The 24,240-nt window shown below is 51.5% G+C and overlaps 3 protein-coding genes across 12 annotated transcripts in view; 1 reads left to right on the forward strand and 2 right to left on the reverse strand.

The window, feature by feature from the left end:
- The window catches only part of ZNF300 (zinc finger protein 300), a 174,608-nt gene extending 161,395 nt beyond the window's left edge, over positions 1–13,213 (reverse strand). The window contains exon 1 of the mRNA XM_067730235.1: positions 13,198–13,213. The gene's annotated coding sequence lies outside the window, so the exon portion shown is untranslated. The remainder of the gene's footprint in view (positions 1–13,197) is intronic.
- On the forward strand, positions 9,679–17,786 carry GPX3 (glutathione peroxidase 3). Its single transcript, XM_067732319.1, has 5 exons — positions 9,679–9,842; positions 14,600–14,753; positions 15,667–15,784; positions 16,218–16,317; positions 16,737–17,786. Exons 1-5 carry the CDS (start codon positions 9,756–9,758, stop codon positions 16,956–16,958), a joined length of 681 nt encoding a protein of 226 aa, XP_067588420.1. The 5' UTR covers positions 9,679–9,755; the 3' UTR covers positions 16,959–17,786.
- A 548-nt stretch (positions 17,787–18,334) lies between these two features.
- TNIP1 (TNFAIP3 interacting protein 1) overlaps positions 18,335–24,240 on the reverse strand; it is a 52,106-nt gene continuing 46,200 nt past the window's right edge. For 8 of the 10 annotated variants that reach the window (XM_067732302.1, XM_067732310.1, XM_067732311.1 and 5 more), the window contains 5 exons: positions 22,941–23,066; positions 22,329–22,394; positions 21,752–21,943; positions 20,808–20,898; positions 18,335–19,101 (listed from right to left, as the gene is read on the reverse strand). In XM_067732302.1, the coding sequence (XP_067588403.1) occupies positions 19,067–19,101; positions 20,808–20,898; positions 21,752–21,943; positions 22,329–22,394; positions 22,941–23,066 (510 nt within the window). In that variant the 3' untranslated portion in view covers positions 18,335–19,066. Of the gene's footprint in view, positions 19,102–20,807; positions 20,899–20,958; positions 21,312–21,751; positions 21,944–22,328; positions 22,395–22,940; positions 23,067–24,240 lie in introns of those variants that run through there. The other 2 variants (XM_067732308.1, XM_067732307.1) reach the window with 2 other exon arrangements.

Consider the following 24,240-nt stretch of genomic DNA (forward strand, 5'->3'; position numbering starts at 1 on the left):
CAATTATTAAAAAAAAAAAGCTTTAGTATGTAAAAAAAAAAAAAGCAAAGAACGGGTGGTGTGCACGTGGGAAGAGCAGGACATCCTCTCAGAGTGTTACAAAGTCCTGAAACCTCACATTCCTCCCCTTTGTTGACCTCTGGACGAGAACAGATCAGACTCTTGTACACAAGATTCTGCCTAAATAAAGGCAAAGTACAAGGATTAAGGGACACTCCCAAATCTATGTCTCCCCTTTCTATTTCTCATTCATTCATTCATTCTTTTTCTTTCTTTTTTTTTTTTTTTTTTTCCGGTACGCGGGCCTCTCACTGTTGTGGCCTCTCCCGTTGCGGAGCACAGGCTCCAGACGCGCAGGCCCAGCGGCCATGGCTCACGGGCCCAGCCGCTCCGCGGCATGTGGGATCTTCCCGGACTGGGGCACGAACCCGCGTCCCCTGCCTCGGCAGGCGGACTCTCAACCACTGTGCCACCAGGGAAGCCCCCACTCATTCATTCTTAAATAACTGTTAATTAAAAACCCTCTGTGTGTGCCTGGTACTTTTCTAGGGCTGGAGTTGCAGCAGAGAATAAGACATAGTCTCTGACATCGTGCTGCTTACATTCTAGGTACACAAAGTACTTGACTGTCCCAGAGAGACCCTAGGAAACTAGTCAAAGACTTTCAAAACCAGATAGAGCCCTTAGAGGTCATCTGGTCCAACTTCTCACGGGGCAGAAAGGGCAGAGACGACCAGAGACACTCTAAGGACTGGTCTGAGATCACAGAGCAGTGCTGAGTTGTAGAATTGCAGATGGAGATTGGAGGGGACGATGGGATGGTCAGAGTCTGAGGGTCAGAGCCCCAGCCTCCATGCCCTCGAGGAGGCTTGTTTCAGGCATCCCCTGCATGGCTAGGATACGTGGGGTCACCACTGGCATCTTTAATAATAATAACCAGGGGGACATATTGCACACCCTGCACCAAATGTGTTCACAAGCATTCTCTCAGTCCACATAAAATCTCCATTTTACAAATGAGGAAAGATGCCTTACCCAAGGTGAAATAACTAGAAAGGGGCAGATCTGGGGCTTGCATACAGGTTTCTCTGATGCCAAAGTCAGCAAGACTCTTTTATGCTTCCCAGTGCCTGGGGCTTAAACCCACAGCCCAAAACACAAGAACCTTTCATTTGTCTGACTGAGCTGGCCAAGCAGATAACACCAATGAGCCTGGACTCCCAGTCATCTTTCCAACCCTGTCCACCCTGACCCACAAGCCACAGAGAGAGACCAGACCCTGTGTGGGAGAGATATGTCCTTTCTTTTGGAGGTCCCGCCTTAATGCCATCTGTCCCCACTAATTGTTTTTTCAACTTTGAAAGATTATAATATATTCTCTGGAAAACATTCAGCAGCAGGAAAGCCCTCCCTGGGCTCTCCTACTCTCTCACAGGTCCAAAACTCGTGGATGGTTCCAGAGATCCTTGTGTTCTGGAAAGTTCCCTGGTCAGTCCTTAGGGAACACGGGTGGCTACAGAGGAAGACCCTGCTCAAGCATGGTTCTTGATGCTTGGGCAATTTTGAGGGGAAGATCACTTCAAACTCAGTCACGAGGTTCCCACATTTCTTGGGCATTTGGGAGAGGAAGAGCCCTTCTCCAGGAACTTTTTGCTGCATGCTAGGCTTGACGTCTTTGAACACGACAGGTATGGTCCTGCTGTCTAGAGTTGGGGGAGAAGCCAGTAGCTGGTTTTGGAAGAGGCAGAGAAGTAAGGCTTAGAGCCTGGGGTGAACCTTCAGGACCTGACTTGCCCAGACTTCATCCAGAGCCTTGACTTGGGAGGACCATGAATGGATGGAAAGTGGGAGGAGAAGCAAGGCAAGGGGTAACCTGAGAAAGAACTTCTACCTCTCAAAAACATAAAGTCTAAAGCTGATATGAATTCGTCAACTTAGCGTTGTATAAGAAGCACCAGGAGCAGGGTAGGCAGCAGTGGGAATGTCTGTCAGTGGAGTCTAAGGACCATACACTTGGAGTCGAAGGAACTGGATCATCTCCAAGGACCCTTCTGGGCTGATAGTCTAATGAGGTTGAGAGATCAAAGCCTGAGAAGTAGGAGAAGGCCGGATTCTGACCCAGATGCCCTAAAATGTTTTGGAGTTCAGTGTGAGGGCCAGGTTATTTCCCATGGACCACAGAGCCTTAAGGAAAAGGAATTTGATGTCCAGACCTCAGTTAGGCTTTCAACTCCAGGGTCAGCCATGATCCTTCTCCCTAGCCCATTTCTCACCCTCACCTGCACTTCACTTCCTAAAGAGACAAAACTTTCTGAGCTGCAACCCTCCCCTATGGAGGGTGGGGAGGGGGAGGCTTCTCCCTAAATAAAGGCAAAGTACAAGGAACACCCCCAAACCTATGTCTCCCCTTTCTTTTTTTGCATTCATTCATTCACTCTTAAACAACTATTAATTAAATATGCTCTATGTGTGCTTGGTTCTTTTCTAGGGCTGAAGTTACAGCAGAGAATAAGACATAGTCTCTGACATCATGCTGTTTACATTCTAGGTGGAAGGAGAATGGGATAGACCATAAGTAGGTAGATAAATTAATGAATGAGAGCACTTAAAATTGTGGAAAGTAATAAAAGAATAGCAAAACAAAATGATGGAGCGGGGAGTTTTCTTCTGTCTATTGTCCTCAAAATAAAGTCCAAGGCTGCGAAAGCCCATCTCCATCTGCCCTTATTTACCTCTCCAGCCTTACCTCTTGTCACTTTTCACCTTGAACTCTCTGCTTCAGCCATGAAAAACCTGCGTGTCAAAGTTGGAAGGGGCCCACTTGACCCTTGATCTATTGGTTCTTTTAGCCCCAAACACGATCTCTTTTTTGCTACTTCTTTCATGTCTCTCACCCAGCTAACTCTTGCTCCTTCTCAGTCACTAGTTACTTCCACCTGGAAGCCAGCCCTGCTCCCACGAATCCAGGTGAGGTGCCTCTCTTTGTGCTGCGCTTTCTCCTTCAAGAGCATCTGTCACCCTGTGTAGCCAGTTTGCTGTTGTCCCTACGCCAGACCGTGAGCTCCTGGAGGGCAGGAATCACATCCTGTTCTCCCTGAATCATAGAATCCTCAACAGTTGGCACAGTGCATAGTACGTAGTAGATGCTTAAGAAACACCTGTTGGGCTTCCCTGGTGGCACAGTGGTTGAGAGTCCGCCTGCCGATGCAGGGGACACGGGTTCGTGCCCCGGTCTGGGAGGATCCCACATGCCGCGGAGCGGCTGGGCCCGTGAGCCACGGCCGCTGAGCCTGCGCATCCGGAGCCTGTGCTCCGCAACGGGAGAGGCCACAGCAGCGAGAGGCCCGCGTACCGCAAAAAAAAAAAAAAAAAGGAAGAAACACTTGTTGAATTAATTAACACTCAGTTTAGTAAGTTTTAAGAGCTCATTAATATGAGGAAAAGACATGGACAAGGCATGGCTTTGGAGACAAAGAATTAATTGGAAGAAAAAAATTATAATTTCTCAGTCCTTTATGGAGCTCATATTCTAGCATCTTGCAGCTCTAATACTCCACCAGAGCCTCCTAAAAGGCTTAAGAGCAGTCAGGGCAGAAATTATTGACCCCACTTAACAGCTGGGGAAGGTGAAGCCCCAGAAAGGTGAATCTAGCAGAAGTCACCCAGCCAGGTGGCAGTAGAGTGCATCTGAACAAGTTTAGGGCCCCAGAGACATCAGGCCCAACCTCTTCATCATACAGGGAACATGGATGGGGGTGGTAACAGGCAGACTCTGAACTAAGTGTCCTGGCTCATCTAAAGCTCAAAATAACTGCTTGAGGGTGACAGTGATGGTAGCCACAAAGGAGGAGACAACATGATTTACCCACAGTCCACCCTCACCCTGTAACCCAACCCGACTAGGCAGATTCTCCAGGCCACCACTCCATTTGTCCTCAGGGACTCCTTCCTGGGGTCAGTTCATGAGACACTGCACAGTCAGAGACTGACTAGGATGGACAAAACCTTAGAATTCTAACTTGTTTCAGAGTTGGGGATGTCAGGGCTCAGAGAGATGGGACTAGCCTATGGCACCTACGGAGATAGGATCAGGACTCCAGACTCTCAGTCCAAAACTTTCTCAAGTATACCCCTGACATGAACCTCTGAGTTGGGGAAGGGGTGACGATGATGTGGACCAGACCTGGCCATTTGTTATCTGCAGTCATGTTGGGAGAAGTGAGGGAGGAGGGGTGATGGGCTACCCACTCCATCTGCTTGTCCTACTCTAGAGTTTATTAGTTCCCACTAGTCCTCATTGGTTTTGTGCATTGTCAGTTAACCAGAGGAAGTAGAATACGGGTTGTCCACTGTTTAGTGACTGTTTATGAAGGTCATTATTGCTACTCCAGCACAGTAGTCTCCCAGCCAAACAACAACATAGAGAGGATGGAGGGCAGGAAAAATGAGGCCAGCAGAGACATAGGTAGGGCCTCCTACTACTAAGAAATGGGGAAAAGGGTACACATTTTAGGTTCCAAGAGAAGGGAAGGGACATTTTGTCTGAAAGCTTGGAATTGTATCCAGCATAGGTGTGACTCTTGCAGATGCCTGTCTTTGCTGTGGGTCCCTGGACAAATCACTCAGCCTCTTGGAACCTCAGCCTCTCAGATCAGAGGGTTGAATGAGATAGTTTCTAGGGACTCTTCCCGTTTTTTATAATCCTCCCTCCAATGAAGTGGGCATTAGAGGAAATGAGAGTCATTAACTCCATTTCAGGTAAATTCAATAAACCTAGTATTTGCCAGGCCAGGTCCTGCTGAAGTTTAATTGCAAGATCTGAGGAAAAGAGTTAACATGCAAGCCTGAAATTGCTATGCTTAGAAAGATCTGCTTGCACAACGGGCCCTGGGTTGATGTTCAGCGACTCTGATTTCAGGAGGATTTCCACCATTCCCAGAACTGATAAGAGTGGCTCACTAGGCCTAAACTATTTGGACAAACAATGTGGCCTGTGCTGAATTCCTGCTCTCCTTCTGGGAGTCTGGCATCTTGGTACATGCTAGGCAGAGGATGCCTACATGGCCAGCTCCCAATAAAAACTGAGCACTGAGTCTGAGGGGCCTCCCTGGTGGACGCTTTACATATGTTGTCACACTTTGTTGCTAGAGGAATTCAGTACAGCCTGTGTGACTCAGCTGGGAGAGGCCTCTTAGAAGCTTGTGCCTGATTTCACCCAGTCTTTGTCTCATGTACCTTTTCCCTCGGTTGATTTGTTCTGTAACCTATTACTGTAATAAGTCATAGTGTGAGCATGATTATATGTTGAGTTCTGTGAGTGCTGATGGCAAATCATTGAACCGGGAGGTGGTCTTGGGGACCTCAGACAGGGGATAAGCCTAGATTTCACAGAGACAACTATAATCCTATAGCAATGTTGGATGAATATACAGCTCAAACCCAGCACGATCCAATAGAAACATCATGTCAGTTGTGTATGTAATTTAAATATTTCTATTGGTCACGTTTTACAAAGTAAAAAGAGAGAGGTGAAATTAATTTCAAGAATATAGTTTCTTTAATCCAATATATAAAAATATTAACGTTTCAACACGTAATGATATAAAAATTTATCAAGATATTTTTACATTCTTTTTTTCTTACTAAGTCTTCAAAAACCAGTGTGTATTTTCCATTCACAGCACATCTCAGTTGGGACTAGCCACATTCCAAGTGCTCCCGAGCCACATCCAGCTATTGGCTGCCATGTTGAACAGCACAGGCTTACAGATAATGACAAGGACTCTGGAAACAGGACATCTGGGTCAGAATCCTGGTTGTGCCACCTACCAGCCGCATGACCTTAAGCGACGTGATTTAACCTGTGTGTTAGTTTCTTCATCTCTAAAATGGGGATAATAATGTTAGCCACCTCATGAAGTTACAGGGATTTTTCCAAAAGTCAATAAATCTAAGGCAGCACCTGGTACATACAGGATGTTGGGTGAATGCTGGCTGCTCCTCTTATTATCCAAAAGGTTGGCCTTTGAGGTCAACTTGTCCAACTCTTTATTCCATAGATGAGGAAACTGAGGCCCAGAGTTTGGAAGGCACTGGTTTGAAAAGCAAAGGCTCTAGCCACCTCTCTTCCTGTCCCCTGGCTAGCTCTAAGACAGCACCTGCCAATTATTTAGGAAACCAGCAGCTTCAGGGCCCCACCTAGGTTCTGCAATCCTGTCTTGATTGCAAAACAGTGCCACCATTTGAGCTGGCACTGAAGTGGTGGGGCTGGGCCTCCCTTCTGCCACCGCCATCTGGACCCATCAGTTGGGCTGGCTGACTCCGTCACTGAGTCCACTGCTTACTCAGCACCCATAGGGCTGGCTTCCATTGTTTTCACTTTTTACGCCCTTCTTATTTATTAACTCATGCTCTATCTTCCTCAAAGACGCAGAGCATCAGCACTTTTTAAAAAACCTCCTTTTAATCATCTACAGTCCCCATCCACCCACTAAGCAGGTAGATAGGGAGCTCCCCAAATACGTCTAAAAAAGAGAGAGTGAAGGGGTACTGGGTGCCCACTTATCTGGGATGCAGTAGGGCATGTTCTCAGGCTAGGAACAAAACTGGCTTATGATTCCTCTAGAGTATCTGTCTCCACCCTTCCTTTCCTGAGACCCAGATGAAATCATCTGCTCTCCTCTGACAAACTCACACATCTCAAATCTGTAATAAGCAGCTGTAATCAGACCAGTTTCGTGGGCTCAAACTTGATAGCACATGCTGACCTCAAGATTTGTTTATTCCATTTGCGAAACAGTGTTTTATTTGGCATTTGTTTATTTAATAGATAGTTACTGAGCATCTACTGTGTATTAAGCCCTCTGCAAAGTGGTGAGAATGAAGCCTTTGTGGACCTTATGATTTGTTGTAGAAAACAGAAAAAGAAGAAATGATGGTAAAGTACAACAAAGGCTTGATGTAGAAAATGTCAAATACTCTAGGAACTATAATAGAATAAAGCAAGGGGACCTGAATAAAACTCTTTCCACGGTGTTGACAGGCTGCTGAAACCTGAAAATGGTGGGAGAGAAGCAGTAAAAGAGAGAGAATATGGAGAGTTCCAGACAGAACTCAACAACATAGACAAGACCTGGAGGTGAGAGAGAACGGCATGTTGGAAGAACTGGAGAACAATCCAGTACAACTGGGTAGAGAGAATAAGAGGAGTGTGGCAAAAGATGAGGAAGTGGCTGGATTTGGAGGATACTGTCTGAAGCGCTAAGGAATTTGGACTTTAACCTGAGGGCAAGGGGAAACATCCTGGCAGAGAATAACATCTTTCAAAACATAGGGTTCCTGGGAACAAATCAACCAAATGTGCTAGAAAGGCTTATGGTGAAAAGACTGGCAAGTGTTGTTTTCAACCTTGTCTTCATGATCTTTGTACTGAGGCTCAGACCTCCTTTGAAAGTAGTCTGCAGCATGAAGGCCCAACCCAACGGCAGGCCGTGCTCCCTCAAACTCCCAGCCCACTGTCCATGCGATCAGTACTCCCGAGTCTGGTGCAGCACAGGTCTTCCTTAGACCCTTGGAACTGTAGAGCCACAGAGACCACCATGGAGAGATTGTCGAAGACTCTTATCTAACAGATTGACCAACTGAGGCCCAGAGAAAGAAGGTAACTTGTCTGTGGCCCCACTGCAAGCCTCAGGCTCTGACTCCTTCTTGTCTCCCCCAGGGAGACCAAACAGCAGGTCTAGGACTAGGGTGAGGCAAGTCAGGCACTCAGGGTGCACCATTTAAAGAGGCACTCGCTCGCGGGTGCCAGCTCTGCACTTGCCTTACCCTCGTCCTGGCTCTGTTGGACACACTTCGAAGGCAGGGATTGTAACTTTCAGAAACCTTTTTGACATCTTTCATCGTGTTGACATGAGGCTAGGCACATTTTTTTTTTTTTTTTTTTTTTTTTTGCGGTACGCAGGCCTCTCACTGCTGTGGCCTCTCCCGTTGCGGGGCACAGGCTCCGGACGCACAGGATCAGCGACCATGGCTCACGGGCCCAGCCGCTCCGCGGCATGTGGGATCTTCCCGGACCGGGGCACGAACCCGTGTCCCCTGCATCGGCAGGCGGACTCTCAACCGCTGCGCCACCAGGGAAGCTCCTAGGCACATATTTTGAGGGATCCTAGATGCCTGCTGATGCTAATGAACAGTGGATTTCTGACAAACTGATATGTATACAGATGTTTGTATTTTTGGTTAAATATGACCTTCAGGAGACACCAGAACAAAGTCAAGAGGGCCTCAGAATGGAGTCTAGACCTGGATTCTGGTCCCCTCTCTGCCATCAGTTTGCTTTGGGAACTTGGGTAAATTGTTCCCCGTCTCTAGGCTTCAGCAAAATGAGGTGGTTGAATAAATAGCATGTATTGACTACATACTCTGTGTCAGCCCCTGTTCAAATGCTTCTGTGCTTTAACTCATTTAAAGAATTCCTGGCCTTCAACACTCCCTTCACTTCAACAGGCTGTGGTTTGAGGTAAGGAAGGCTTCCCAGAGAATGTGGGATTGAGACAGACCTTCCAAATTCCCACGGGGACAATACTATCTTAAATCATCGTAGAGGCATGGTATCTCAAGGCACTTCTCCATCAGAAGACAGAGAATCACCTGCCTCAGAATCACCTTTGGAACACGTCTGAAGGTGGAGCCTCAGCCTCTGCCGCTAGAGATTCTAATGCACTGATTCTGAAGAGGGACCTGGGAATCTGTATGAAAATCTTTTCAGGTGGCTGGTAGTCTGATTTGGGAAGCACTGATCCCAACGCAGTCCCCTATCGGTGGAGAGAATCATACCTAGACAGCACAGACCTAGAGCTCCCTGAACTGATCATCAGCATCTTGAAGCAGAGAAACGAAGTCATGGATTGATTAATGCTGCAAATATTAAGCACGTGTTGTGTTCTAGGCCCTGTGCCAGGGTGATTATGGTCCCTACTCTCAAGCGACTCCTGGTCTAGGTCTGTCACTTATTTTTAGAAACAAGTCATCTAGCCAGAACCAGAAGGGACGTAGAGAGCATCGGCCAATCCCATCATTACACAGTTGGGGAAACTGAGGCCCAGAGAGGGAAAGCAACATGCTCAAGGCTACACAGGGAGCAAATGTATTTTCTGCTCTCAAACCAGCTGAGGGATCCCAATGTTCTTCCCAGGAGAGGGCTGCATTCAAAATCCTAGGGCATTCACCCTTTGCTTTTTAAGCACTAAACCTACATAGAGTAAATAAATGTTCCTGGAAGTCTCACTTCAGATCTTGCTGACATTTTAGGTCCTTAATATCCCTTCAACCAGAATGGAGGCAGGAGGGAACAGGGAACACCTTGTGGGTGTCATCAACTCTTCGGTGCTTTTCAAAGCCCTTTCCCCGGCTGTGCTGAGTACACTGTGCCTGCCTCTTCCAGCACTTTAGAGTCTAAAGAAGAAGAGGGTCCCGCCTCACGGGTTCACAAGGAACTGGCTCCCATCCCTCTGTCCAGACTTGCTTATGTCACTGTCGCCCAGGGCCTGGGGAGGGGAGAAGCGGAGGGTAAGTTGTGTCCGCCCCTGAAATGCCAGACGCCCTGCGATTGGCTACAAGGACTCCGGCCCGGCCGCGGATTGGTCATCGCTGAGGGCTTGAAAGGTGGATGAGAGCGGACGACACCTCAGACGGACTGTGGCCCGGGATCAGACAGTGTCTCCGGCGAGTCCGAGACGCGGCCCCCGCCCACCATGGCCCGGCTCTTCCGGGCATCCTGCCTTCTCTCCCTGCTCCTGGCCGGCTTCGTTCCGCCGAGCCGAGGACAGGAGAAGTCGATGGTGAGTGAGCCTCGGGGATGGGTGGCCGGGGGATCGAACGTGGTCCGCAGGTGTCCATCTCTCGGTGGTGAGGCACCCTTCTTCCCGGGCTCCCCACCAGTAGGGTGACACCTAGGTGCGAGAGACGCCCTAGCTCCCTTTGCCTCCCTCTTCAGCATACCCAGACCGTCGTCAGACTCTTCGCGGTTCCATCTGTTGGAGACCTGGATGCCCCGGGTGGGCAGAATGAATGAGGGAGGAAGGGTCTTCTCTCCCGGTCCACACTTTCAAACCCACGGCTACCTGCGGGTCGCCTTGCTACCTCCAAGCCACCGTCTGTTTCTGAGATGTTCCCCTCCAGTGGGGCCTGAAGGGGGTGGGGGGCACAGAAAATGGCCTGGAGACTCAGGGTCTGGGTTGGCTGCAGAGGTTCCCAGGGAGAATGGCTGGTAAGGTGAAAGGGAAGGAACACGCGGCTGTGTGGTCCCCGTCTAGCCCAAGCATAAACGCAGGTAGAATTCTGGGATACTGGTAGAAGACGCAGAGGTCTGTGACAGAAGGAGCTCTGAGCTGGCAGCACAGAATGCCCAGGATGCTGACTAGATTCGCTTTTCCTTTGTGGACCTCAGTTTCTCCACCTGTAGCAGGTGGGAGGACAGGGCACAATGAGGCTGATGGTTTCAGAGGGGCTGCTTGGAGAAGCTGCAAAATCCACACGCTGTTCTCTGAAGTGTCTCCTGTTTGAGGGCAGCCTCACTCCTCACCACCCACTGCCCATCTTGGCCGAGCAAACCTAGTAGTTGGAGAAAGCTGGGGACTGCCAGCTCGATAGGAGAGGCAGAATTCTCCTGAGCCTCAGTCTATCCCCAGCAGAGTGTGTGGCCCTTAGCTAGAGTGGAGATGCTGAGGCCGGGAGCAGGGGTGACCACACATGCTTATCTCTTTGGACAGTATATGCCAAAGTGGGCGCTGTAGACCTCTCCTCTTCCCCAGGGTGGGGAGGCAGAAGCCAGGCATAGACCCAAAGAGAGAGATTTATGTCTCCAGCATCCCAGTACACACACACACACACACACACACACACACACACACACACACACACACACACACACACACACACACACACACACACACACACACACACACACACCACTTGTATAAGCTGAAGAAGAAGCTTTGCACTTGCTGTGTTTCTCAAATCTTCCAGATCTTAATTCTAAGATCTTATGACTCCATGATTCTGTTTCCAAAATCGTATCTACTGTTCAGGAAGCCCATTCCAAACACAAGGTTTCTTCCGTCTGTTTCTATCCCCTGTCCTGTCCTCAGCCTAAATGCCAATCAGTCTGCTCCTGCTTGGAGTCAGCCTTGAGACTGGATGGTTATGGGGCCACTTCCTCTAAGCCTCTGGCTTTGTATCCAGTCCTGTTCATAATCTCCAGCTCAGAAGGTGTTTTCCAGGGCAGGGATGGTACTGAATTTCAATATTGGGGTGTGGAGTAGAAGTGAGGGTAGACCATGTGTAGGGCAGTATCTTGGAGTCCTATAACCTCAGTGTGGGGAGAAGCAGAGAAGGGAAGATGGGCCCTGCTTCAAGAAGGCTGGAGGTAAGAACATGGATCCCATGGATAACTCATCATAGCCATGTGTTCTCTGTAGAACTCTGGGGAGTAGATGGATTCAGAGAAAACAGGATGGGTATGGTCTAGAAAAGTCTTAGGGTGAGGTGTGATCATATCAGATACAACCAGCTAGGACTAGCTAGCTAATGACAGTCTGGGCATGCCTATTTCTCCTCCAGGTCCTGAGAGAGCTGAAATGTCATAGCCCTTGGTTCTAGGACTCAACCACTTATCCTACCCCAACTCCAGGGCCAAGCAATGGGGCAAGGGGCAGGTGGAGAATGGGATGGACAAAGGATGAGAGCCCCAAAGGGATGTTTGCCTCCTCCCAATTCAAAGGGAGGGGCTGGGTAACAGAGGGAATCCTCCTTTCCTTGCCGTGTCCCCTCTCCAGTCCGGTTTAAGACTGCCCAGCCTCCCTGTCCTTCCTCTACAAAAGGACTTTGCAGAGACTAGAGAGAATAACAACCGCTGACGTGCGTGGGATCCTAGTAACCGCTGGTTTCTAGGTGACTAAACCAGGCAGAGAGAATCATGGAACCACCGGCTGACAGTCAGGGCTGAAGAGCCCTCAAGACAGCACTGAATCTGACCCCACCTCACAGCTGTGGAGCCAGAGCCCCAGAGAAGGGACAGGAGTCCTCACACAGAATCAGAGGCCCAGCCAGGCCCAGAACTCAGGTCTCCTGCCCCCAGTCCAGCTCTCCTCTCACACTTTCACACTGATGGGAGTGGGCAGATGGGTGAGGAGAAAGACACAGGACCAGCAACCCAAGCCAGCTAGGGTCCTGGCGGGGTCCCCCCTCCAACTCTCAAGCCATCGAAACTCTCCTGTCTTGTGCAATTGTGGGAGGATAGAGGCACCCTCACTCCCTCTCCCCCACTCAACCCACAGCTCCTCCGACATCTGGGTTAAGGTGCAGGGTTCTGGGACTCCATGGGCCCAGAAAAGGGGAGGGGGCTTCCGTAAGGACTGGACGTGTGCTCAGTGGTGAATGCAGGCCATGGCTTCCCCCACCATAGGCGCTCTCTGACCCCTCTCGGTCGGAACTCACAGCACTGGCTTCACTGGCCCAGTAGAAAGGATGGAGGCTTTGTCACACATCCCTTCTCCTATAAACACCCTGCCCAGTGCATCATCTTCTTCATACTGGCTGGGGAACATCAAAGCCCTCTTCACAATAAGGTAGGAACGTCAGCACCCTTTACCCTATCCCTTGATGGGTGGGTGGGGCAGGGGGCAGGTACAGATTTCTCTCTAAGAGGCTTGCAAGACAGTTTTGACCTGCTAGTAAATTCTCGCAGCCATTTTGGGAGGCAGGTGGTATTATCCTCTCCCGTCAGCAGATGGAGGCTCAGACTGAATGTGACTTGCCCAGGGCCACACAGCCAGCAAAGACTCAAATCTAATGAGAGGAGATTCCCACCCTGAAACTGGTTTCAGAAGCTGATCCTCCCGCTGTTTACAAGCTTCCATTATTTAGACAACCTCTTGGCTGTTTTTCTCCCCATTTCACAGTTTGTTTTCAGACCGGGGTGGAGTAGAGAGGCAGGCGGGAGGCCTTTCCTTCTGGCTGCTAGACCTCTGTGGCCAGCTAGGGCGTGTTTGTTGTGCCCTGGCTGTTTGTATTTGAGGTGGAGCTGACCCCAGCTGGGGCCCACGAAGCCCAGGGGCTGAAGGAACGTCAAGCTTAGGTCTCAGGCCGGCCTCCAGCAGCCACTAGAAGTCACGGGGCATGGAATATTAGACTCACGTGTAGCAGGGAATTCGTACTGGAGCCAAGAAGAGAGCTTGCAGCTGTCAGGGAATGGCCGCGTGAAGGGAGTTCCGGCTCCCCTGGTTCAGCAGGCTACGGAGTCTTCAAGACAGAGCCTGCTTTTTTACACCCTGCTGGGGCCACGCCCTTCCAGCCCAGATGGCTCTCTTCACGCAGTTGGGCAGAGGTGTAACTGGCTGCAACAGCAAGTCTTCCAGGATTGGTGGGAAGAGAGGGCGTGAATTTGCTTCTCTAACTCCAAACACCTGGCTCTGTCTCTCTGGTCTATAATGCTAGTTTGCATTCGATTTGTTTATTGTCTTCTCACCTCTTCTCAGATGTCCAGGCCAGGACTACCTGCCCAGCTGCTAATTATGGTAGTGATGCCATGACACTCTTTCAAGAGTAGACCCAGATTTTTGTAGTCTGTACCAAAAATTGGCAGAGATGAGATGCGGCAGAGTGGGGTAAATGGAGCATCCCGCTTGCCGGCAGTAATCCATTCCCTCCTCTTCCCCTGAGAGTGACGCTGTCAAGCCATGGTGGTTGAGAACAGCTGATCAAGTTCAAGGTCCTCATTTTATAAATGAGGAAACTGAGGCCCACAGAAGAGAAAGGGCTAGTCCGAGACCACACGGGGAGTTAGTGGCGGAGTTGGTCATGGAATCCAGGCTCCCCAGCTTGCAGCCCATTTAATGTTCTCTCTACTAGTTCTGGAGGCTGACCGTGGAACAGCCTGGGCAGAGGAAGGTATAATGGTCATCGTCACAGCTGCTCGCCCCCAGGGAACACTGAATCTATGCCAGGCAGTGGGGCATTACCCTGACCATCCCATTTAATCCTCATGGCAGGCCTTGCCCCATTCCTGGCTACTATCCTACTTCCCTATTTTCTAACAGCCTCAGTTTTCCAGTCCCCCAGATTGGGAACCTCTGAATCACCACTGTCCATACTGCTGCCTCCTCATTTCTGTTCAGCTCGTCCTTCACGATGATCTAGTTCAGGCTCTCACCACCACTTGCCTGCATTATTGCAATAGCCTCCCCATCTCCACCAGCCCATCCAATAACATAACACCAGCATTGGGGGGAGTCTCCCTCAGAGCCTGCCCAGTGACTGTTTATAAATTGACACGTGATGCAGAAGTAATGACCAAAGTAAGTATTTCTCCAAGTCTCCACAGCACCCACCAGCTCATGAAGCACTTTCAAAATTATTGTCTTGTGCAAGGAATTAGGAGACCTCACTTCTAGTCTGGTTCTAATTCTTGGAGTGGTCTTGGGCAAGTCAAGACCACTTGGGCAGATCAGTTCCACCTCCTCCCTGTTATCTTGCAAATGGTGGAGTCCAAGTTCCCTTCCAGCTCTAACCGCTCCCCGGCACTGGTCTTCTCTTCCAGATGGACTGCCATGCTGGGGTGGGCAGCAGCATCTATGAGTACGGAGCCCTCGCCATTGACGGGCAGGAGTACATCCCCTTCAAGCAGTACGCTGGCAAATACCTCCTCTTTGTCAACGTGGCCAGCTACTGAGGCCTGACGAGCCAGTACCTTGGTAAGAGCCCATCCCTCTTCCCCTGCTTTATTTGGGGCTGTTTCTGCCAGTTGGGCACATTCCAATCACAGGAGCCTTCCCCGTGCAAGGGGGAAGGGGCGACGGTGATCATGAGATTCCAAACTCCTTATCTTAATCCTACTGTGTTCCATGGTTCTTTGAAAATGATTATATAAGCCTGAGGTCTGATCACCTTCAAATGTGTTCTGGAAGATTCTCAGTTATCCTTCATCCCTGGGCACCTCAATTGCTCTAAAAGCAGGAGGAGGGAGGAGATTGGGTTTGTGCCTGGAGTGTCCTTTCATTGGAGTAAGAAATAATAGCTTTGTCTTGCTGAGAATTCCCCACCTGTCCTCAGCCCCATCTGCCTTAGTGCTTCTCTCGGCCCCTGGAAAGCAGGCAACTGGCCTGAGTCCCCAGAGTACGGGTGTTAGTGACAGAACCAGGTGTTGCACCCAGGTTTCATGATCCCTTGTATCCTCACTTCTTTCTCCTTAGCTGGGTCAGAGTCAAGAGCCTGAAGGAACAGGCAGGCGAAAGGCATCTGACAGCACCCACAAGAAAATGCTTTGGGGGCTGGGGTGGGGTGTGAGAAGGAGGCATGGGCAACCTGACCTAGAATGTCCTGCCTGGGAATCACTGGACCTGGGCAGTGGGTGACTGATGACTCATTGGATGAACCATATTGCTCTCTTTTTCCCCAAACCTCCAACCTATCCAGATTGGAATCCATAGCATGGGACTTGCATCCCAGCATTGCCGCACTCAGTGGATGATCTTGGGCAAGTCCCTTCCCCTGTCAGGCCTCAGTGATTTCAGCTGTACAGTGGGTGAGCAGGTGGAGTGGTACACAGGCGGGAGGGCTCCTCCTCGGGCTAGCCCAGTCTCTTCTCTCTCTCTCTCCCTGGCCCAGAACTGAATGCACTACAGGAAGAACTTGCACCATTTGGTCTGGTCATTCTGGGCTTCCCCTGCAACCAATTCGGAAAACAGGAACCAGGAATGAACTCGGAGATCCTACCCACTCTCAAGTGAGTGCTCACTCAGTGTCCTGAGAAAGCGCCCCAGCCTAGCCTCCAGGCATCTCTTGCAGCCGCCCCTGCTCATGATGGGTATTTATCAGCCTCCAAGAACTACTCTCCCCTTCCAGGAACCCTGTTTAGTGGAACGAGTGGAAGAGGGGCCAGGAGAGGGACAGAGACAAGGACGATGGTTGTGAGCGCATGACCGGGGAGGGGGAAGGGGAGTACAGGTGGAGGGCAGGGGTTATTGAGAAGGTACCAAACTGGAAAAAGACTGTAGACCCACATTATGCCTGTGCCCATTCAATATTCACTGGCTCCCACTGCCCACCGTAGAATAACATCCAGACTCCCAACACCCCCTCCCCTGTTCTGTCCCTGCCTCTCATTTCTGAGCCCTGTGCCCATTTCCCTGGGACCTACATAAAAACATTGCTCTTAGGTATGTCCGACCAGGTGGGGGCTTCGTCCCCAATTTCCAGCTCTTTGAGAAAGGGGATGTGAACGGGGAGAAAGAACAGAAGTTCTACACATTCCTGAAGGTGAGTACACAGCCACCTCTATCAGAGCCTCTCTGCCCAGCTGATGCTGGCTCTGGACCAGGCTGCAGCCGCTCCTGTCTCCAGCCCACATAAAGACAAGGCCTGTGCAACCCTCCTCTGCGCCTGCGCTCTTGGGGAATTTCTTGGCATCTGGTTATTATTCCAACTAGAGGGCTTTGCAAACCCTAGGGTCTCATCAGCCCATTTTACAGATGGGCCCCAGAAGGGACAAGATTAGGGTCTCACAATCTGCTAGAGCCAAAACTGGTTCTGGGATTCAGTTTTCTAACTCCCAAACTGGTGCTCTTTTCTCAGTGCCAGGCTATTCTCCTTCCTCCAAGAAGCCCTGGGAAGGAGGCGGGATAAGAGGGTGGGAGGGGTCCCAAGCAGGGTTGACTCTATTCTCATCTCTGCTCCAGAACTCCTGTCCTCCTACCTCGGAGCTGCTGGGCTCCCCGGACCGCCTCTTCTGGGATCCCATGAAGGTCCATGACATCCGCTGGAACTTTGAGAAGTTCCTGGTGGGGCCAGACGGTGTTCCCATCATGCGCTGGCACCACCGCACCACGGTCAACACTGTCAAGATGGACATCCTGACCTACATGCGGCGCCGGGCCACCCTGGAGGCCAGGGGGAAGTAACTGAGGCCCACCCCACCCCAAGTCCACCACGCAGGGGCTGGGGAGGACTCTGTTCAGGAAGGAATCCATTTCTCCACCCACACCATACTCCCACGCTAGACCCCTTATGATTACGCAAGGCCTCAGCTTGACACTAACGTGTGCATACAATTGTGTCTGTACTGCTGTGCACGTGGGTGTCTGCACGCATGCCTACAGCTGTGTGTGACCAGGCACGTGCACACACTTAAGTGTACGGCCACATGGGCTGACCTGCATGAATACCCAGGAACGGGTACCGTGTGTGTGACGACAGCTGTGTGCCGTGGAGAGTGCCAGAGAGTAACTCCCCTCTTTCCAGTTCTCTGTTCCAATGACAATTCACTTCCTTCTGAACCCAAAGAAAAAAACCAGCTCTAGATTCAACCGTTCTGCTCTAACCTGGACCTCAACCCTTGGAGCTGGTACCTCCCACTGCCTCCAAACACCACCCCTGAAGTGCCCAGAAGTTTCTGGGGCTGTCACACTGCCCGACCTCCGTCCTCTCCATCACACAGCCTCCCTCCTTCCTGAGGGCCCTGCCAAGCCCCCTACCCCGCCCCGCAGTGTTCCCTGAGAGTAGCCAAGGCAGATGTGAGAGCAAGGGCCACGTTCCCTGTGTCAGGGGTGGCATCTCCATGAAGGAGGGGCCCAAAGCCCTTGTGGGCGGACCTCCCTTGAGCCTGTCTGAAGGGCCAGCCCTTAGTGCATTCAGGCTGAGACCCCCAGGCAGTGATGCCACCCCCGCTCCTTTGAGGGATGTGCCCTCTCCTCTCACCCCGACCCACTGGCATTAGACTCACCCCTGTCTGCCTAGTAAAGGCCTTTCTGCAGCAGCTGAGCCTACTGTGATGCTTCCTCAATGGGGCCACCCTCGCTGGCGGGAAGGGAGAAGAGGAAGGGGAAGAGAAAAGGAATGAAGGGAGACCTTTGGGCCCTTGCTTTTTGGTTTCCACCTAGGCCCACTCTGCTTCCTCACTCGGCATTTGGAGTTTATAAAACCAGCTCACATCTACTCTCATCCCACAGTTCTCCACGGCAGCTAGGGCTCGGGTGAGGTGTTCATTTGACAGATGAAGAAACAGGCTCGCAGGAGGTCCAGGCCTTGCCCAATGTCTCCTGACAAGTGAGGAGCAGGACTAGAATGTAAACCCAGGTTGCTTGACCCCCAGCCCCTGGATGACCCTCACGGAGGCTCTGAGCAGGGCCCCAGGGGATATCTGCCAAGAGTAACGGTGATGCTCCTGGGGGTGTCTGGGAGGAATGGGGTACGGAGGGAGGGGGCCAGGAAAGCAGCACGCTGGTTGACTAGGAGGGGAACATTAATCAGGGCATAAAAGAATACCAGTCACAAAATGTTAATCTTCAACTTGGATTTATGTCCAAGATTCGTGCAAACAGCTGCCCGGGGATCAACAGCCACCCCAAACCGGGCCTCCAGCACCACAGGCCTCCAGCTGAGGGCCTGGCAGCTTCAGGCTGGGGCCCCTCAGCCGATGTGGCTGGCATGGGCTTCATCCCAGGCTGCAGTGGTGCTGGCAAGGCTGCCGTGGGCGGAAGTGGAGGGCCCAGGAGTAGAGCATCCCGTCTCTTCTGCTCCCAGAGGCAAACCCGTTCTTCCCGCAGCTCCTCAGAGAGGGAGGGGATGTGCATGGGGCAGGTCCTGCTACCGCAGAGCTTGAAGCAAAAACTAAACACACACATGAACTGAATGTGGTCCCCAGAGGGGCTGCTGAACCACTTCTGGGGAAGTTGTGAAAGGTAGGGGCCTTGACTGCACCCCACTTGAGATTAACATCTGCCAGCAGTTTCTGCAGAGGATGGTAGGTCAAGGCCGGATGACACCTCTCTCCAGCCAGTGGCAGAGTAGTGAGTTCTTCCCAGTCACGCCAAAGGAAAGGCCCAGACGGACGCCTTCTGGATGGAGCCTCCCCAGTCTCTAAACAGTTCAGGTTGGGGCCAGGGCTCAAGCTGGCCATCCATCTCCGCCTCCCGAGTGGCTGAGGCTCGGAGAGCCCGTGGCCTCTAGTTTTCCAGTAAGCTGAAGTCAGCTGGCTCTGCAAGACGAAGGTGGAGCCAAGGGACTGGTCTCACTGAGGTCCCTCACGGTCATTTTTGGTGGGCTCTAAATAAACAAATATTTTGAGGATTTGAAGATGAGGTGGTACAGCAGGTTTCAAAGTCCTATGGAAACCAATATAGTAAGAGTGGAAAGAGACCAGTGAGGGTTGTTGGGTGCCAGGCCCTGGGCTAGTGCCAGGCCCTGGGCTAAGTGCCTTAGGGATATCTGTCATTCAGTCCTTGCCCAGCCCTATGAAGCAGACACATTATTATCCCTTTATGGGGTGCGGGGGAGGGAACTGGGGCACAGAGAGATTTTTAAAAACTTGCTCAAAGTCCCAGGTCTAGGAGGTGCTGGCACCTAAGTCAGTCTGGTTTCAGACCCCAGAAATGGAGTAGTTCTGGGGGAGGGGACAGTCCTGCCCACTTGGCCACCCTCTGCCCTCATCAAAGCAGGTTCCAAGGGGCTCCAGAGAACCTCTAGGGCTCCGCAGGGAAACATCAGAAAATGACCAGCCCAATACCTCCTCCTTCCAACCACGAGATCCTCCACACCACAGCCCTCTAAGTCCCCCTGTAGTCTCTGCTCCCACTCCTTCTGCAGAGGGGCACTCGACCTCCTGGCACAGCTGCGACCCTTAGAAAACTCCTCTTCCTGCTGAGATGGACTTGGCCTCTCTATTGCTCCCCTTAGTTGCAATTCTGCTCCCAGAAGCCCCATAGGCAAGGCAGTGTCTTCTGCCCCATGAGAGCCTCGCAGAAAGTGAGGGAGTGACCAAGGGCCCAGGGTGCTCCTGTGACTAGCGAACAGACCTCCAGTCCCCAACTGTTTATGGTGGACACCGTGGCCAGAGGGAGCTTTACAAAATGCAAATCTAATCTCTCATGCCGCTCTGATTTTATTTTATTTTTTTATTTTTTTGGCCGCACGGCAGGGCTTGTGGGATCTTAGTTCCCCGACCAGGGATCGAACCTGGGCCCCCTGCAGTGGAAGCACAGAGTCCTAACCACTGGACTGCCAGGGAATTCCCATGCCACTCTGATTTTAAAATGTCCAAGGACTGCACATCATCCGTAGGATAAAGACCAGCCCTCCTGCCGTGGCCTGCAAGGCCCTCTCAGCCAGGACCCGCCAACCTCCCTGACCTTGCCTTGCCCATCCCCCCCCTTCCCCACCTTGTTCCTGGCTCCAGCCACGCCGGCCTTCTATCAATCCTCAGGTTGGCCACAGTTCTTCATCCCCTCCCAGCAAGGCCTTTGCATTTGTCCTTTCTCTGCAAGAACACCCTTGGCTTCTGCCTCTTTACCTCGTTAATGCCACTCATTCTGAGGGTCTCAACTCAAACACCATGGCCCCCAGGCTGGGTCAGGTCCCTCTGCTGTCTGCTCTCATAGAAACCTGCTCTTCTTCCTTCAGGGCACTTGAGTGTAGCTGTATGCCCATTGGTGTGATTTTAACCATTCATTTCTGCCCGCCTCACTAGACAGTAAGGCCATAAGGGCTGGGACCATATCCGAGCTTCCCCAGAACCTCGTACAGCACACAGCATTTAGACCCTGAACCGTAATGAAGGAAGGAATGGTTTCAACCCCCTCATGATGCAGTCACCATCCCTTTCTTCTCAACACTATTTCTGAAAGCTGGGCCTCCTCCTCCACCTAGATCAGAAGGTAGCAACATCGTCGTCCCCAAACGGGGGTGATACTGGCAGATAAGAAGTTATCTCCCCCCATGGAAGACAAGGCCCCTTACCAGGGGATCATGCTCACCTGGTTCCGTAGGCCTGGCCGTGGGTGAGCCCATCACTTGGGAGCTCTGATTGTGTATCCCTCCACAGGGCAGCCGCCAGGTGTATTCTGGCTGCAACAACAATGGTGCTTAGTAAGCAATTACCATACTTGAAAATCACAGTAGCAGATAGTGTGCCGGAATAGTACTAAGTTCATGTTAATCGAGTATAACTGAATCCTTACAACTACCCAGGTTGCCACCCCCATTTTACAGGTTAGCAAACTGAGGCTCAGATGGGTTAAGCAACTTGTTGAAGGTCGTCCAGTTAGGCAAGTGGCCAAGCTTTGATTTGAGTCCAGGTCTCTATAATCCTGGAGCTAATCTCTTAAGCCCCGCAGTACACTCCAGTGTTCAAAGATGCATGTAAGGGACGGTCATAGGGGAGAAGCTGGATGGAAGGCAGCTGTCACCAGGTGAGAGCGGGGGTGCCTGAGGGGGCTGTGGCAGAGGCACTGCAGAGGATGGGACAGGTGACAGCAGCTCTTCAGAGACAGAATGATGAGCAAGAGAAGAAAAAAGCAGCCAAAAAAATGGAAGAAAAGAGAAAAGGAAAGGAAACTGAAAAGGGAAAAGAGAAAGAAAAGCAAAGGGAGAGAATGCATGGTGAGGATCTGGTACCTGGTTCCATGCGGAGGTTATAAAGAAGGTCAAACCCAAACTCCAGTACCCCTGGTCTGGTGGGCGGGAGAAAGCCCTCCTTCTGGGCCCACTCCCTTACTTGGCCTTTTCTGTCCTACACCAGTGACCCTGAGCAGCCCTGGGCTGGAAGGTCCTGCCCCTGCGACAGCAGGCCGCACACCACAGTGCTGTTCAGAAGGGGCCGAGGATGCAGCTTCTGACTCCCTCACTTGACCTTGCCCTCTGGAATGTGTCTGGGTGGCCTGTGTGTGTGTCCTGGAGTGAAAGAGGGGCACAGACTCACCAGGTGGAAGAGGCGCGAGTTGGGAAGCTGGGGTGGGTGCTCCATGGCCGTGGGGGGAGGCGGGTAGCGGATCTGGGACCAGTCCTCAAAGCCACGGTGCGGCACAACGGGGGGCACGGGCGGGTAGGCGTAGGGGTAGGCCCCGTAGAGATGCTCCAGGTGGGGCTCCAGGTGGTAGCGGTCTGCCGAGGTCTGCAAGAAAGGCTGACATCTGGCTCTGGCCTGTGACAGGCTGCATGGGCCGTCCCAGCGACACCCATCCCATCTCCCGTTCTCTACTTAGAATCTCAGTTCTCTAAAGACTGGCACGTGGCCACGGAAGGCTGGCACATGCACACAAGAGTGGCACATGGGCATGGAAAACTGGTACATGGGCACCGAATATCAGCTACGATAACAGTTAGTGTGTCCTGAGCACGTATTCTGTACCAAGTACTGTTATGAATGCTCCACCCGCATTACCTCATTAGTTCGCTGGGCACCTGAGCAAACGATGCGCCCCCCCCCGCCCAGTGACTGCAGCACCCTGAAGGGGTAAAATGCAGTCAGTGCTGCTTCCTCCCTCAAGCCTCCTCACCTTTGCTTTCCTCTTCTGCTGTCTCAGGGCATCTTTCGCCCTTTCCTCATCTTTGAAGGCTTTTAGCTGAGAGAAGGAGGGAAGGAGAGAAGACCGTTAGCCTAGGTGTTTCCTGGCCAGGCCTGGATCCAGGGCCTAACCAACCGCAGGGTTGACCAGCCAACGCGTGAGGCACCGCTCTGGGCTGCCCTGCCTGGCCCAGCCCCGGGAAAGGGCCCTGTGAGACACAGCACAGCCCAGGCTGCCGGCTGCAGGTAAGGCCTGCTCACCCATCACTGGGGGTGGTCTGAACGCAGGTCAGGAGGGCTGCGTGAGCCTCACTGCTTCCGTGCTTTCGCATTAACACCTTTTAGTTCCAATGTGGGAGAGAGTGGATGGTTCAGAGCTAACTCCTAAATTTGCTCTTTTAAGGCATGAAAACTGATTGTGGAAAATCAAAGCTACAGGTCAGAGAAGGGAAGGGCCTTACTGAGGGCCACAGAAATGTGGCAGCAGAGCTGAAAGGAGGATCAGTGAGTGTCCTGACATCCAGTCTCACCAGGGACCCTCCAATCCATGCCCCCTCCCCGTGAGGACAGCCAGCTGCCCCCTCCTTGGTCCAGCTCTTGTCACCTGGGCATGTGACAGGGTGACCTGGGCTTGCAGTTTCTCCACCTGCTTCTTCAGCTCTTCCTTCTCCTCATTCATGCGCTCCCGGTCGCTGCGCTCCCTCTGGAAGTCCTCCTCAAAAATCTTCACCTGAAGGGGTGGGAAGGGGTGGGGAGGTGGGGAGAAAGGGATGAGGCAGGAGGGGCAGTTCTGAGTGGAGGCTCAGACCTGCTCGGGCCTAGAACCCTGGGCCTCCTGATGGGAGTCAGACATCAAAACTGGTTTCACCGCATCTCAAAAATCCCCGTGGAGAGGGGAACAGGTGTACCTCTGAGGATCTGGTACCTGGTTCCATGCGGAGGTTGTAAAGAAGGTCAAATCCAAACTCCAGTACCCCTGGCCTGGTGGGCGGGAGAAAGCCCTCCTTCTGGGCCCACTCCCTTACTTGGCCTCTTCTGTCCTCTGGCCCCCCACCCCCAAGTTCAAAGAGAGTAGTTCTGGGTCTGTCTATCTTATATTCTGGGCTTCAACATAGGGCTTTATTTGAAAAAAGGATCCATGCCAAAAAAGAAAACAACAGGTTGACAGCCATCAACCAGTCCCATCCTCTCCTTCTGCTGAGGCCCACAGAGAGGTGGAGGCCACAGAAAAAGAATATGAGTGGAGGACTGGAGCTCCAGTCTCCTGGCTCCCAGAGCAGAGGGCCTACAAACTCTCCCAAGGCTTTGGGGTGCCCTGGCAAGGAAGGGACGGGGTGGGGCCCTGTCTCTGCCTCTGCAGTTTCACATCCTTACTGCAGATCAGTGAGAAGCCGACCAGGCTCAAAATGATTGAGAAGGATCGAAAGCATGGCACCAAACACCACAGAAACACGTGAGAGAACCAAAACCTTTTCAACTTCCTTTCAATTCTCTGTGTCCCTCAAGAAGAAAGTCTGCATTTTATGCTACTGTGTCTTTAACAGGTTTCTAGTACTTAACTTCCCTTAAATAAAGGGAGAGACGACTCAAGCTCAGAGTCTTCATCAGGCAACAGTGTCTAGCTAGGGTTCAACCACACTATTTTACCTTTTACTGTATTTATTGCTTATAGTTACTTTCTATTTATGGCAAATAATAAACAGGTTTTCCCATTTATAGTAGAAATTTAAGCTCCCTTGTAAATATATTTATTGAATTTATTTTAAAATTTGTTTTCAAAATATTAGGTAAATAATAGCACAGCTGGGGCACAGAAATGTTTAAGCCATGATGGTGGTAGAGGAATGACCTAGATAGGGATACACTGGTAGTGAGGATAAGCCTATATCCAGACAGGGGTCCTG

Source organism: Pseudorca crassidens, chromosome 3 (genome assembly GCF_039906515.1).
Source record: "Pseudorca crassidens isolate mPseCra1 chromosome 3, mPseCra1.hap1, whole genome shotgun sequence".
NCBI lineage: Eukaryota > Metazoa > Chordata > Mammalia > Artiodactyla > Delphinidae > Pseudorca > Pseudorca crassidens.